The sequence below is a fragment of the Chelonus insularis genome, unplaced genomic scaffold, assembly GCF_013357705.1.
Source record: "Chelonus insularis isolate UGA/USDA-ARS -01 unplaced genomic scaffold, ASM1335770v1 contig_316_pilon, whole genome shotgun sequence".
Taxonomy (NCBI): domain Eukaryota; kingdom Metazoa; phylum Arthropoda; class Insecta; order Hymenoptera; family Braconidae; genus Chelonus; species Chelonus insularis.
In genome coordinates this window covers 452,779-468,800 of record NW_023276486.1, presented here as the reverse complement: position 1 = coordinate 468,800, position 16,022 = coordinate 452,779, and the positions used below count along the sequence as shown (strand labels likewise).

The following is a 16,022-nucleotide window of genomic DNA, read 5'->3' as shown; positions in this document are numbered from 1 at the left end:
TTAAGTTTATTATCATGTCTTAATTTTCTGTTTAATATTATACTGTCAAGTTTCATACTAAAAAAAACAACTCAATAAATTATCAGATGAGATAACATTTAATTGTTTTAATCCGTTTCAGTGTAATCGTTGTTAATAAATAGAAAGTAGTTAGACACTGAAAATTTTTCAATTTCCTAATTTAAATGATAAACATTGATTTCCAAGTATTGTAACTAATTTTATTATCATTTAATTTATTTGCTTTCAGTAAAATTATCATAATTGTAGTAATTTATGAAGGAAAACAGGAAAATATTCTATATCATAAGACATCAATTATTAAAAAAAAAATTTCTTTTTCAGTGGTTTGTAATAATATTTTTATTTCTGAAATTTCATTAGAAATATGGAGCAGAAAGTGTCTAAAGAAACAAAGCATCCTGTTGAAAACGCCAGTTACCTCAACCAGCTGTTTTTCATGTATGTAAATTGTACTACTATTATTAGAAATTTATTCTTAAAAATTATCTCAATTTATATGAAATAAACTCCTCAATATTCTTTGAACAATTAAAGTTCAATTTTTAAAATTAAAATTTTAACTTCTTATCAAGACATAAACAAAAGAGTTATAAACCTCACAATAATATTACTGTAATTTGTCGTTTCAAACTAAAAATGACTATTACAGTTTGGTGTCCAATAAACTTGCTTGCAGAAACAAATTTTAACATCTATTAATTAAAAATAATTTAGCAATTTTTTGAATTCGAATTGACAAACTACTGTTGCATCACTGTAAAATATATTTTTTAGTTTTCTTTATTTATTAAATTGTAGATCATTATTCTTATTAATATATTAATGACTTAATGTATTATTTACATTGAATTTATCTATTTTAATCAATATAACATTTTAATTATAAATAAATATCCTTTCCTATTTAGATGGACGTTCACATTATTTAAAAAAGGATCCAAGAATGAACTTACAATGAATGACATTTGGCCTCCTCTTACTCGTGATAAATCAGAACATTTAACAAATCAGTTAGAGAGGTATCATTTTTTGCATTTCATTTAAATTATAATTGTACATAATTAAAATGATTAAACTTCATTTTTCTGCATTTAATAATTAGGGCATGGAATCAACAACTTATGAAATGCCAAAAACATAATAAAATGGAAGTTACTAGCAAAAATAGAAAGCTAAAGAGGCCCAGCTTAATCAAAACTATAATAGCAGTTTTTTGGTTTGATTATTTTATTGTTAGTTTAGTTGTGATGCTTGAAATGGTAATACTACGAAATACATTACCTATTTTTCAACGTATCATTGTTGATTATTTTGATATGACAAATAATGAGATGTCACGAAATGATATTATATTTTATACCACTGGGCTTATTTTGACTGCTTTCTGCAGTACTTTGACTTTACATCACACTTCTTTTCAATCACGACGAATTGGAATGAAAATAAGAGTTGCTTGTTGCTCTCTTATTTATAGAAAGGTAAAATATTTAATATTAATTGAATAAAAACATTTATTCATGTATTTAACTTGTTATTATTTTGTTTTTAACTTTATTCATTTTTTATCAAAATAGAGTTTAAAACTGAGCCAGGCATCATTTAATGAAGCAAACGTAGGCCAAGCAATTAATATTCTTAGTAATGATGTAAATCGCTTTGATTATCTTCTAATTTATTTTAGTTTGATATGGATAGCTCCTTTTCAGGTAATATTATTAATTATTATTAAAAAATATTTATCTTTTTTGCTTACATTTATAGCTTATTTACTAACTTTACACCGAATTTATACACATTTTGCACTTAGTAGTACTGTGTAAATATTGTTAACAAAGTAAACTCCGTGTAAATGATGTAAAAATAATGTGTATAGATTTGATATATTTTGCACACATTAATATAAAATAGCACCACAATAATAGACATAGTAGTTTCTACTGAAAAAATTGTTTTAATTTGAGTCATTTCAAAGAAAGTTGAAAATGTGGTCAAAATTACTCTTCAAAAGGTTGAAAATTTATTCAAATGTGTGCTTTTTAATATCTACCCAACCATTTTTTCAGTATATATTTAATGTGAACACAGTCGAGTTTAATTAAATAATAATTTACATAAGCTGGGTAAACAAATATCAACATCTATATAAGTAAAAAATGAAAACTATCAATTAAATGCCTAAAAATAAGATGAATAAAATATATTCTACTGAGCAGGAGTATTATAAAGCAAAAAGTAATGATTTTTATGCTGAATTTTTTTAGATTACCTTGGCTGGTTTTATAATGTGGCAAAGTATTGGAATTTATACTCTTATAACACTCGGTTGTCTGATAGGAACAATGGTTCCTCTGCAAGCATTTCTTTTAAAAATAAGTGAAAAGCTACGAGGGCTAATTGCTTGTTTGACTGATCGAAGAATACAATTATTGAGTGAAGTTATTGCAGGAATTCAAGTAGTCAAGATGTATGCTTGGGAGAAGCCATTTAATAAAATCATTTCACAAATTAGAGAGAAAGAAATAAGACAGATTTATTATGCAACCAATGTGAAAGCATTTTATAAATCAATATTTTTAGTAATGGAACGAATGATACTTTTTATAACGATTGTAGCCTTCATTTCTACAGGAAACTCACTTGATGCTGGAATTGTGTTTCAGCTTTTTAGCTATGTTGATATTTTACTTATCATCATGGCAATATGTGTTCCTACTGCTATTGTAACCATTGGAGAAAGTATAATTTCTATTAAACGAATAGAGGTAAATTATCATCTACCACGTTTAAATATTTTCTCATAAAATTTTTGTCTAAATCAATTGTTGGATTTTAGGATTTTTTGATGCTTAATGAGATAAATGAAGATGATAATACAAAAATTAATCAATTAAATGATAATTTATCAAATAAATCATCATATTCAATACAAATTGAACTAGAACAAGTTTTTGCCAATTGGATAAAAGGCCAATTACCACCAACATTAAATAATATATCATTGACAATTAAAGGAGGAGAATTGTGTACTATTCTTGGTCCAGTTGGTTGCGGTAAATCGTCATTATTAAACGTCCTCCTTAAAGAACTTCCAATTAGCAGTGGTGCTATTAGATTTTTTCGAAATACTGAGTCTGGGTTAGAACTATTAAAAAATAATTCAGGAATCAAAATATCCTATGCAAGCCAAGATCCCTGGCTTTTTTCAGGAACTGTCAGAGAAAATATTCTTTTTGGGGAGGAATATGATAGCAAACGCTATCGAAAGGTAAAGAATTCGTTTTATTAATTCTTGAATTATCAATTTATATTGAAAGAATGTTTACTATACAGTTTGTTTTATCATACAATTCTGAATAATGCTATGAAAATCTTAAATATATTCTAATTTTCTGATACAACTAAGTTGATCATCAACGTAGTTTGTATCAACTATCTTTATATTATAATAGGATAAAAGCACCTAATCTTAACTAATACGTAAAATTAATCTTTTCATATAATTTGTATATATTTGTGTGTAAATAACTTTTGACACTTTCATTCTAGATTATGATACAATATATTTTTGACTTAATCAATTAATTACTTTGAACTCAGTAGGTAACAAAAGTTTGCTCCCTTTTGAAAGATTTTCGACTATTTCCCAACGGTGATATGACAATTGTTGGAGAAAGAGGTGCTTCTCTTTCGGGTGGACAAAAGAGCAAGAATTAATTTAGCAAGAGCGGTATATAAAAAAGCTGACGTTTATCTTCTTGATGATCCTCTCGGTGCAGTTGATGTTCAAGTTGGTCGTCAACTTTTTAATGACTGTATTCGAAAATATTTGAAAGGAAAAACTAGAATACTTACAACTCATCAAATTTATCAACTAATGAGAAATGATTTCATAGTAATTATGGAACGAGTAAGATCATTTTTGAATAATTATTAATGTAATAATCTTTAAATTTAATATGACATAATTATAATGGTGATTTTTGTTCAGGGAGTTATTGAATCTCAAGGTTCATTTGAAACTTTGTCGAAAATACGACCAGATTTCAATAATATGTTATCTCATTATGAAGAAAAAAAAGAAATGTTTAATGTTGAAAAAATAGAGATGAAAGAATTATGTGAAAACAGCACAAATGAAATCATAAATCCATCTACTGAAGAAAATGTAATTTCAGTTTTGAAAAAATCCATGACGTCTTTGAATAATTGTCAATTGGTAATTAGATTTTTCAAAACTAAACTTTAAATAAATTATTTATTTTTTAAAAATATTTTTTATAGATATCGAATAAAACTGATAAAACAAAGGCACAAGAAACAATGACATCTGAAGAAAAAGAAACAGGACATTTATCATACGATGTTTATATACGTTACTTCCGTAATGGTGGTACTCTTTTAACATTTATTTTCCTTATTTTCATTTGGATTATATCACAAATAACTATTAGTGGTTTCGATTATTGGCTCAGTTATTGGATTAGTTTGGAATCAATTAAAATATGCCTTCAACAGTCATTTAAGGATTGCAAAATCGACAAAAGTCAATATGATTCGATGATAAATACTCCATTGTTCACATCACTGCCAGTTTTGGATGAAAATGGATTTTTAAAAACCAAATATGCAATTTACATTCATATTATTTTTATTATTACCTGCATGATCTTAGTTCCATTAAGAAGTTTTGTTTTAATGAGAAATTTGTATGACTGCTAGTTACAGACTTCATAACAACATAGTTTTCAATGTTCTTCATGCTACTATGCGATTTTTTCACATTAATCCATCAGGTATATGCTTTAATTCTATAATAATAATTTTACTGACAGAACTTGAATCAATGAATTCTAATGAATATTTGTCGTTTCATGTCAAGGAAGAATTTTGAATAAATTTTCAAAAGACGTTGGAACAATGGATGAATTAGTTCCCATAACACTTTTAGAAACAGCTCAAATATTTTTTTTAGTAACAGGAGTTTTAATATTGGTTTATGTGGTTAATGTATGGATGATAATTCCTAGTTTTATTATGGGCATAATTATTTATATTTTTCTTTATTACTATCTTCGTGTTTCTCAAGACCTAAAAAGACTAGAAGGCATTGGTAAGTTTAATTCAATTTAATAACTTAGTTTTTTGAGTAATTATATAATGTTTTTTAATCAACTTTTCAGCAAAAAGTCCTGTTTTCACTCACGTTACTACCACCTTTAAAGGAATAACTACAATCAGAAGTAATGAGGATAGTATAGAAATGATGTTTCGAAATAAATTTGATCAACTTCAAGATGATCATAGTGGAGCTTGGTATTTAGTCATTGCTACTAATGCAGCTCTGAGTTTTTTTCTAGATTTAATTGCCTGCGTAATGCTCAGTTGTATTTGCTATTCATTTATTTTAATTGGCCCCGGTAATTACAACATTTAATCATTTTTAATCAGTCGATTAAAAATGTTAAACTTCTAATTGATTATATAATTATATAATTGATTGAATAATTAATTTTGTTACATTGTTTGATTAGATGATACCTATGGAGCATCTGTTGGTTTAGCGATTTCTCAATCATTGACCTTGTCATTATTGTTTCCGTTTGGTGTTAAACAAAGCATGGAATTACAATCTCATATGACTTCTGTTGAAAGAATTTTACATTACACCAATATACCTAATGAAGACATAAAACCAATTGATTCTACAACAGAAAATGAATCATTCAATGGATATGTTGAATTTAAAAATGTATTTTTACAATACAATAAGGATGAACCTGCTGTTTTAAAAGTATACATTTTTTAATGAACTAATTCATTTCTTTATCAGAAACAATATTTTTATTAAACATTATTACTTTCTCTAAACTTGAATTAGGATATTAATTTAGCTATAAAACCAGGCTGGAAAGTTGGAGTAGTAGGAAGAACCGGTGCAGGAAAGTCATCTTTAATTTCAGTTTTATTTCGTCTTGTTGATGATGGAATGCATGGAAAAGTATTAATTGATAAACAAGATATCAAAAAAATTGATCTTCATTATTTGCGATCAAATATTTCCATTATCCCACAAGAACCTGTTCTATTTTCTGAAACGTTACGATATAATCTCGATCCTCTTCAAAAGTATTCTGATTTTGTTATTTGGGAAACTTTAAAGAAGGTTGAGTTAAGTGATTTAATGCTTGATCAAAAAATTTTTGAGGGTGGAAAGAATTTTAGTATTGGACAAAGACAGCTAATTTGTCTTGCGAGAGCCTTATTAAGAAATAATAAAATTCTTATTCTTGATGAAGCAACAGCAAATATCGATTTTCAGTAGGTATCTAAAAAATAGAAAATCTGTAGATGATGGTATGATAATATTTCATAAATTAAAAAACATCTTTTATTCATATTTAGAACTGATGCTTTGATTCAACAAACAATTAAATCGAAATTCATAGGATGCACAGTTATTGTAATAGCACATCGACTTAATACTATTATTGACAGTGATCGTGTTTTAGTAATGGATGCTGGTGAAGTTGTTGTGAGTAATAAACAATCTATTGAATAACTTCTAAATTAAATCACAATATTTATGATTTTATTTAATGCTATTCAGTTATGTTTATCAGTTAGAGTCAATGTTAATCATCACCTTGCATTGATTTGTTTATTCAAAATATTTGAAGCTAATTTTATTAAACTTTGACTTCATTCTTTCAGGAGTTCGATAGCCCATACAATTTGATATTTAACAGAGAAAACAGTCTATTTAAACAAATGATTGAACAAACTGATCCAACAATGTCAAATCAACTTTATAAAGAAGCAGCAATATACCATCAACAAAAAAACAGTAGCTTTCAATCTTTTAATAGTGAAGATGATATGGTAATAGATGTTGATAATGTTAGAATAAAAAACTATGATGATACAATTGAATATAGTATTCGACTTTAAATTATGTTAAATAGAGTACTTGAATTGTTAATAAAATAAAAAAATTAAATCCTAACAGCATCGATAACAAAAAAATGGTTAATAAGTTAACTAAAAAATGTCAACTTTAAGTCATGCCTAAAATACTTTTTATGAATGATGTTTTATATTTTGTTAAAAATAAGATGGGCTTTTAATTTGTACGTGAAGACGTATATTGAATAAATTTAAGAATTTAATTATTAAATTTTTTAAAATTTATAATATATACAGAATATTTTACAGCTGTTGATACTTGAAATAATTAATCATTATTTACATTTTGATTATCACTTTGAATTAATTCTTCATCAGAATTTTCACCACTACCAGTAAATGTTTCTTCCATTACTATAAATGCAGGTAATTGAATATCACGAAGATTAATACCTATCGGTGGTCTTCTTTCGGTTTCCTGCTGCTCTGAGAATAATTTCTCATTTAAAATACATTTTTTTGTATCATTAGACTTTGAAATCTCATTCATAACGTCACTGTCGGAACACGTTTGAAATTTCTTCAAACCTAATAATGGTTCACAAATATCTTGATTTTCATTAAAGCCTAAATCATCTCGAGTTTTTGGTAAAGGAGGAGGTTCTGGTATTCTTTGTGGTTCAACTGGTACTTCATTATCATTATTTTTCCCTACTAAATATTTATCTTTGAAACGCAAAAGTGCTTTTGCCTCTCTTTCAGACATAGATAAGTATTTATCAATTAAAACTTCTTTTAGCTCACTCATAAAATTTTTGGCAAGAAGTTTATCTAACTTTATTTTTTCAAGTGATTCAGGATTATGATCTTCATATAATGGTTTAAAATATTCTTCCTTTATATATTCTTCAAATACTTCATCTACAATAAATGGATCTTCATCATATACTACAAGTAATTCATTTTCATTATCATTTATTGCAGATTTTTTATTTAATTCAGAATAAGTTAGTTGTCGAGGATTTCTGTATTTATTGATAAGTAGAATATTAAACTCAGCAAAATTTCTTGCAGTATCAATTTCTTTATATATTGTTTCCATTTTTTTTGTGAGTTTATTAAAGAATTCATCCGTTTCTTCAGAATCATTCCAGTTGTCTATCTCATCAATAACAGAACAAACATTATTATAAGCAGATTGGATTTTACGAGCTAATAAATCTGAATGCGCATAAAAATCTTGCCATCTAATATGAGGTTTTTTCCTAAGAAAAATATCAGTAGAAATTTTAAAAATTAATTTGGTTTGATTAACAATAATTTTAGAACTTACTGTGATTCTAAAGAAAGTCGTCCAATTTTAGTATTTTTATAATCTTCAACGATAACATGCAACTTTAGACTGTATCTCTTTAACATTTTAGATAAATGATCAATTACTTGTGATAATTTTCGATGAAGAAAAAAATTAGTATTCTCTGAGTTATGTTTATAAATAGTAGCTAAAAGTAACATCAACTCTGACTGTACAAGTATATACATGTAATAAAATTTCTGAAAATTAATTTGTTTAATAACATTTTTCATAAATCAACTGATATAATTAAGTGTAACTAAATTATTACTTTAAGACGTTCATATGTGATCTCTCCTTGAAGTTTAAAATGATGAACGTCAAATTTCGTTATTAAATGATTAAGTTTTAAATCGGAATATAAATTAATTAAACATAACGATTTTTGATAATATAAATATGATATTTGTTCTAGTGATTGGATAAAAGTTTCACACATTGGTTGTAAATATTTCAGTCTTTCAACTTCTAATTCACTGTAATCAGTTTTAGAATATTAATTTGGCAATTTATATAGATACATTTTTTTATGAAGAGTAAAAATGTATATTACTCAAGTTTTTTAACATACCTAAATTTTCTTTGTAATGAATTTGAAGATAGTTTTATGCAATATCCATTTTTTAATATTCTTAATATTTTCTTGTATAAATAGTAAAGATTATTTTGTGTAGACACAAAATTTTTAAGACTTTTGATACTACGTAAGTCCAAATATTTATAACACGCTATGACCAGCATTGAGCCAGAAATTATTATAAGACTAGGTATTCGTGAGGGTTTTCAATATGAAAATTTGTAACAGCAATAGAGGAACAGATTAAAAATGATGTCCATTGTAATATAGTTCTAAAAGAACAGTAAAATTTTTTATACGTATTATTTCTATCTTTGATATATTGATTGAAAAAACTTGATTTCCAATTCAATTGAATAACTCAGTTTCAGACTTCAGATTCAACAGAATCAACAGTCTCATCCATTTTCATGAAAATCTAAGCTATTATCAAGTTGTATTTTATAATTTTCTTAACCATTTATGAACTTCGATTATCATAGATCAATTTATGAAGTATATAAAAGAATTATTAAACAAAAAGATAAAAGAAGAATAGATCAGTTAAAAAATAACTTACTTATTATAACCATTTAAGGATGAAGTTTGATTATGAAAATGATGAATTTCTTCTACATGATCACTGAGCAATGATTCTAGTTGTAAAATTATATTAAGTTGTTTTATTTCAGGTAGCTTTGATTCATTTTTTCGATACAACCAAGAAACATCTACGATATTCGTAAGAAAATTTGGAAACCATTTGTCATATTTGAATACCAAAAGCTAGAAATGTTATATAAACATTGAGAAAATCTTTTCCTTTTTTTAAATAATTCTTTTAATACCTTAGAGTTTTCATTGGTGTCTTCAATATCAATAAATTCAGTTCTTTTTACAGGAGTACATACAAAATCACTCAATCCAGCATCTATCAATGCTTGATGTAAATCACTGCCCTATAAAAGTTTAAAAGAAAATTTATGTTGAAAAAAATTAGTAGAATTCTACTCTAATTAATTATTTTGCTTTTAATTAGAGTAGAATTACGTCAAGAATTACCTCAATTACAACATCTTCTTCTTCATCATATTCATTAAAAGTAAGTCCATTCATTATAGAACTTCAATAATATTAACAATTGAGGTTAAGAAATGTTGGTACTTTTTATGTTTAAATTTACACCTTATTTTTTAAATATATTTAATCATAATAAAAAAATCATTTACAAAACATATCATATAATATTTTTTTGTTTAGTCTTACGATATTTCTAAAGAATCATAACAAACATTTTTGAAAAGCATTGCAATACTCGAGATATTAAGTTAGATACATCGATTGTTAAGTACGATATAGAGACAAAGATATCGATATATCGAACGCTAAATATCTCGATTGTAGAATACGTGTTTGGATTCGAGCAAAATGGCTGCTTCCGGCAGTTTCATCCGCGTTGCGACGCGCACGTGTTTACTTTGTGTTGTGGAGTAAATCGTTTTTCTCAATCAAGAGTAAATTTATATCTTAAATCATGGGTAAACCAGGTAAAACTAATATATTTAATAAAAAATTGTCCTTTATTCATTTTTTCATATAAAATATCATGATATTTATTCAATTTAACACTAATCTTGCATACAATTGTAAACCACTATCCGGTTAACCTCAAAATTGATTTATCACGTCTCAAACGAAATAATGTATGTAAATAATATATAAAAATATATTTGCATATTTTATTTATTTTTATTTTAAAATCATATTTATTATTCTAAAAAGTATTTTTAAATTATTAATTCATCAATTCATGTTTATGGAGTCATGTGTCCAATGATTTATTGTATGATATATTTAGATATATTCTATAACAATAATGTTTAATTTCCAGGATTTTCGCCAAGAGGAGGAGGTGGTTTTAGAGGTGGAAGAGGAGGAGGTGATCGTGGCTCTGGAGGTGGTTTTAAGGGCGGACGTGGTGGTAGTGGCGGTGGTGGCAGAGGAGGATTCCGAGGTGGATCAGGTGGTCGAGGAGGTGGAACTCCAAGAGGAAGAGGAGGTAATTTTGTTAACGAAATTAAGATTTCTCTGAAATCATTCACGAATTAGTACAAAAGAACTAGTTGAGAAATAATACTAAATAATGCAGAATCCAATCTGTAGAGTCAATTAACAATTCAATCATCATTGATAATTGTATTTATTATAATAAAACATAACTCATTGATTTTTACCATCATAGGTCGTGGAGGAAGAGGAGGAGGAGGAGGAGGTAAAGGAGGTTTTAAAGGAGGAAAAACAGTTATTATCGAACCCCATCGACATGAAGGTGTATTTATCGCAAGAGGGAAAGAAGATGCCTTGGTTACATTAAATTTAGTACCTGGTTCAGAAGTATACGGTGAAAAAAGAATAAGTGTAGAGGTAAGTTGATAATTTAAAAAAAATTAAAGTTCAACATAATAACTTGAAATAAATAATTTTTCAATATTTATTTTAGGGCGAAAACAGTGAAAAAATTGAATACAGAGTGTGGAATCCATTCAGGTCTAAACTGGCTGCAGCCATTCTTGGAGGAGTTGACCAAATTCATATGCCTCCTGGAAGTAAAGTTTTATATTTAGGAGCTGCTTCAGGAACTACAGTTTCTCACGTTGCTGACATCGTTGGACCGGTAAAATAAACATTTATTTCTTTTTTTTAAATTGTGATTCACAATGCATACGTTAGAGCCAAGTTTGTGCATTTTTACTTACTTGGTGTCGAAGTGATGCAATAATAATATGTAAAAATTTTAATTTCGAGTGAAAATATTTTTCATTTGATTTTTAATTTTGACTACATATATGCTTATGAATAAACAAAAATATTAGTCAACAGTAATTTATATTAATAAATGTATTTTTTTTATTATTTTTTAATTAAAAATTCATTTTCTTATTGCAGGAAGGTTTGGTGTATGCGGTGGAATTTTCACACAGATCTGGTAGAGATTTAATCAATGTAGCTAAAAAAAGGACGAATATCATTCCAATCATTGAGGATGCTAGACATCCACATAAATATAGAATGTTAGTAGGAATGGTTGATACGATTTTTGCGGATGTAGCCCAACCCGATCAGGCTAGAATAGTTGCTCTCAACGCACAATATTTCCTCAAAAATGGTGGACATTTTGTGATTTCTATAAAAGTAATTGAAGTTTATTGTCATGTTTTATTTACGTATAAATTATCAATTATTCAAAAATAATAATTTTTATTCATTTTTTAGGCAAGTTGCATAGACTCGACAGCACAACCTGAAGCTGTATTTGCAGCAGAAGTGAAGAAACTTATTGCTGATAAGTTGAAACCTCAAGAGCAAATCACTCTTGAACCTTACGAAAGAGATCATGCAGTAGTTGTAGGAGTTTTTAGGCCTCCACCTAAAAATGCTGTTTAAATTTATTTCTAATATTTAAGTTCAAAGATAATTTTTTATTTTAAGTGATTTGAGAGAATGAAAAAAAAATTAAAGTAGTTAAGTTTCCTATTTGGAAACAGTATTTTTTCTAATTGAAAGAAGTTTTCAAGTCTTACATAAACTTATCACATATTTTCTACAAAATAAAGTTTGTATCATATTGTAAAAATTGATATTTTACATCTTTTGATGCTCTATAATATCAAGAATTGAAATTTTTCTATATCATACTATAGCAAATAATATGACTAGCAATTTTCATAATAAATAAAAAAATCATTTTAAAAAGTATCAGATATTTTATTGTTTGATTTTCATTTCGTTATGTACATAACCAATAAATTATTAAAATATTTTGACGGTAAATAGAGTAATATTGAAGTCTTTAGCATAATAATGATGTCATTTTATTCGTAAAATATTAAGGTTTAAAAAAATTTGTTTCCAAATAGATGATAAATTTTAACAATACATGTGTTTATCACAAACATTTTATTAGTTTAAATTTTAACAAATTGTTTCCGGTAGTAATAAAAATAAAAAATAAAATTAATTAAATGTTTCGATGGATCAAATTTTATTTCTTCAGAATAAATTAGTAAAATGGGAAACAGTATTAGAAAAATTTCCCCATAAAAATATATATGACATTGATGATGTTGACGGAAGACTAACTGGTGGTGCGGATAGTCGTGCTAATAATGGGCTCCATGAAGGAAATCCCAATACTGTCAATTCTGATCAACTTTGTATAACTATCATGGAATCAGGCGGAAATCCGGAATCAAATCGAAATAATCATCAACAAATACCAGAGTAAACTAAATTAATATTGATTTAGTGTACATTAAGAAAACCATTAACTTATATATTTTTGAATATTAGACATGAAGAAGTGGATGGAATTCTAAAAAATGCTATTCAAAATATTCAAGAAGCTTCAAACAGTTTAATGACTTTAACAGAAACTCATGAACATGAATTAAAGGTTTGATAGTAACGAGAAAAAAGTAAATGATAGATTTATAAAATTCAAATTTTTCAATCTAGTTCATGATATTCTTTTTATCCTTTAATCGAATAATCTTTTCTATTTTATAATTGAAGACATTATTTGCAACAATTCTTGCAAAGCTTCAACGATTCATTAATGTTATTCAAGAACGACTTAGAATCACGAAAAATGTATTGAATAGTCTACAACTTAAACTTGCTGTAAAGTTTATGGAATTACAAACAAAGAATTATGAATTAATTCAGATAAGAAATGAATTAGCTCAATGTCGAGAAGAGGCATTAAAATTCACAATCGTAAATAATTTGCATTATTGACAGACATTTTTACAGTTACTAAAATATATTTAATCAAAATTATTCATCAGCTGAAACTCAAAATTAGAACTGGATTTAATTTTACATTTTTTCATTATACAGAATGAACCACAGTTACCTACTCAAATATCAACAGCATCAACTCGAACACTACAAACAATCAATGGACCAATAGCACATGCTTCCAAGGAAACAATTGTGCAAACAAGTTCACCTCAAAAGATGACGATATTTACAGTATCTTCATCTTATCAAAGGAAAGGAAATGAATCCTCACCTGAACAAACAGCAACATCACATTCAGTGATAGTTACAGTAGAACCTCCAACTGAAATGCCTACTAATCAAAATAATGACTTTCCTCAACAAGTGTCTATACAGTCTATCACTAATCCATCAACAACATCTAATATCAATGCTATAAAACATTCAGCACATAATCTCAGTCCTCAATTGCTTCCAGAAACTAATTCTGCATCTCCTTTACAAAACGTTGTTAGTCAATCGGCTAATAGTCAATCAGAAATTCCTGAAACATTATCTGCGACAGAAAATGTACATGTAAGAATACCTGTAACTTCATCAACTAGTCAAAGTCGTCAAGGTATAGATTTTTTAGTAATACTGTTTCAACAATAATAATTTTAAAAAGTCAATTAAAAAAAAGTTTTTTTGATAATTTCTGAAGGCATAATCCCTGAAATTCGTTCTGCAAACCACCAAACGAATAGTGCTCGAACAATTGTGAATCAAGAACGTCCTTCAACTTCAAACAACCTTGTAACAACAATTCAAGATACTAATACTGTAGTTCAATCTCAACGATCTCCAGTTGTTATAGAAAAACCATCATCATATCGACCAAGTGGTTCATGTATGGAGAGTTTGAAGCCAACTATTCCTGAAGCTAAACTTGCATCCTCTTCAGGTGTAAAACAACCATCTCAACAAAAAGAAATAAAAAAAGATGAGAGAGAAGCTCAAGTATTTTTATCAAATCATATACAAAAATTGGATTTTAAACAAGTTTACTAGCTACTTTTTTAATATAGTTATTGGCAAAAATAGAAGAGATGTGTCGAGAGAATGAACAATTAAAAAAAGATAAGTTGGAATATGAACAAGCAGTTCAGAAAGCTTTATATAAAGGATTATCTTCACTCAATTCTGAAGCAATAAAGATTTTACCCAATTTACCACTGATCTGCTATCAACCTTGTTATATGCCATGCCCTTATTTACCATCCTCTGCTAGTAGCATGTAAATTCATGAGTTATAACATAATTTAAAAAATTTTAAATAAAACTGTGAATATTCTCAGGTTCTCAGAAATGATGGATGGCAATAAATATGTTCAAGCAAAAAGTAATATATCATCCAAAGGAAAAACTCAATTAAGAAAACAAAAAAAATATTTTGAATCTTATAGACCTACTCAAATGTGTTCTCAAAGTAATATGATTTTTATTTTGCCAAAAAAAACTTTAGATAACGCATACATAACTGTACCGCAATTTCATATTAATGAAAACAATGTTAAGACTAGAAAAACCGTATGTTATGGTGGAAGTTGTAACAAAGAAGCTTTTAAAGTTCATAAACATTTTGATGCTATTATTGGTAATGAACTTTGCAAAGGTATGAATAATCTTATTTATCATACGTACTCTGATATTGCTTTAAGTTTGTACAAAAATTATTGTGAATACGTTTTAATGGTAGGAAATTTTCAAGAATACACAGAAGCTATTGGCTGCTCCAATATCGTAAATTCTTCTAGAATGAATAAACCCCAGAAATTGAGACACTGTACTGGATTTGCTAAATCAAAACGATTTATTAACAATTGAAAGGTAAAAATAAAGGTCAAATAATTAATAAAAAGTCTTGTAAAATATCATTCAGCTTTATACGATATAATAAAATATGATACATATTAAAATTTTTAAACATTAAAATAATTTTAGAGCTTTTTATGTCTTTCAATTGGTATATATAATCGTAATAAAATTACGATTCATTAACAAACTGGTGCAGAATCACCATATCATACATATTTATTTATTTCATTTATCAATCATTTCTGAAAAAAATTTTTTTTCAAAATCTGAAAAAAAACAATGACAATTTGAAAATAATACAATAAATATCAACATTAGCTGGCAAAAATCTTTTGTATAATTGTTCACTTTGGAACTTGATTGTTTGGAAATTTAATGATCGTTTTGGGAGAAAAATATTTTTCTTAAAATTATATATTAATTAAGTAAACATTTTTCCTTCCCAGATATGCGTCAATTTTTTGTTCTCTTACAGTTTTCAAAAAATATATGATTTATGTAATTTCTTAAGTGTTTTGAGATTTAAAACATCCCATTATATAATTT

The 16,022-nt window shown here is 26.8% G+C and overlaps 4 protein-coding genes across 4 annotated transcripts; 3 read left to right on the top strand and 1 right to left on the bottom strand.

Moving 5' to 3' along the window:
* Positions 1–359: 359 nt before the first annotated feature.
* LOC118065508 (multidrug resistance-associated protein 4-like) lies at positions 360–7,130 on the top strand. Its single transcript, XM_035080830.1, is given in 17 exon segments — positions 360–462; positions 933–1,043; positions 1,127–1,502; positions 1,599–1,730; positions 2,286–2,786; positions 2,858–3,289; positions 3,625–3,723; positions 3,725–3,931; positions 4,013–4,240; positions 4,306–4,730; positions 4,774–4,817; positions 4,904–5,134; positions 5,205–5,441; positions 5,556–5,815; positions 5,903–6,342; positions 6,427–6,556; positions 6,736–7,130. Coding segments are annotated over 17 exon segments (4,164 nt in total). The 5' UTR covers positions 360–388; the 3' UTR covers positions 6,973–7,130.
* A 109-nt stretch (positions 7,131–7,239) lies between these two features.
* On the bottom strand, positions 7,240–10,140 carry LOC118065507 (uncharacterized). Its single transcript, XM_035080829.1, has 7 exons — positions 9,900–10,140; positions 9,686–9,796; positions 9,418–9,623; positions 8,853–9,065; positions 8,553–8,757; positions 8,261–8,481; positions 7,240–8,192 (listed from the first exon to the last, which is right to left on the bottom strand). Exons 1-7 carry the CDS (start codon positions 9,951–9,953, stop codon positions 7,256–7,258), a joined length of 1,947 nt encoding a protein of 648 aa, XP_034936720.1. The 5' UTR covers positions 9,954–10,140; the 3' UTR covers positions 7,240–7,255.
* A 115-nt stretch (positions 10,141–10,255) lies between these two features.
* On the top strand, positions 10,256–12,532 carry Fib (rRNA 2'-O-methyltransferase fibrillarin). The gene is made up of 6 exons (XM_035080782.1): positions 10,256–10,384; positions 10,729–10,896; positions 11,080–11,261; positions 11,338–11,511; positions 11,784–12,029; positions 12,111–12,532. Exons 1-6 carry the CDS (start codon positions 10,372–10,374, stop codon positions 12,279–12,281), a joined length of 954 nt encoding a protein of 317 aa, XP_034936673.1. The 5' UTR covers positions 10,256–10,371; the 3' UTR covers positions 12,282–12,532.
* A 94-nt stretch (positions 12,533–12,626) lies between these two features.
* On the top strand, positions 12,627–15,493 carry LOC118065506 (uncharacterized). Its single transcript, XM_035080828.1, has 9 exons — positions 12,627–12,663; positions 12,917–13,118; positions 13,188–13,290; positions 13,410–13,613; positions 13,737–14,238; positions 14,323–14,618; positions 14,687–14,895; positions 14,957–15,273; positions 15,358–15,493. Exons 1-9 carry the CDS (start codon positions 12,627–12,629, stop codon positions 15,483–15,485), a joined length of 1,998 nt encoding a protein of 665 aa, XP_034936719.1. The 3' UTR covers positions 15,486–15,493.
* The last annotated feature ends 529 nt before the right edge of the window (positions 15,494–16,022 follow it).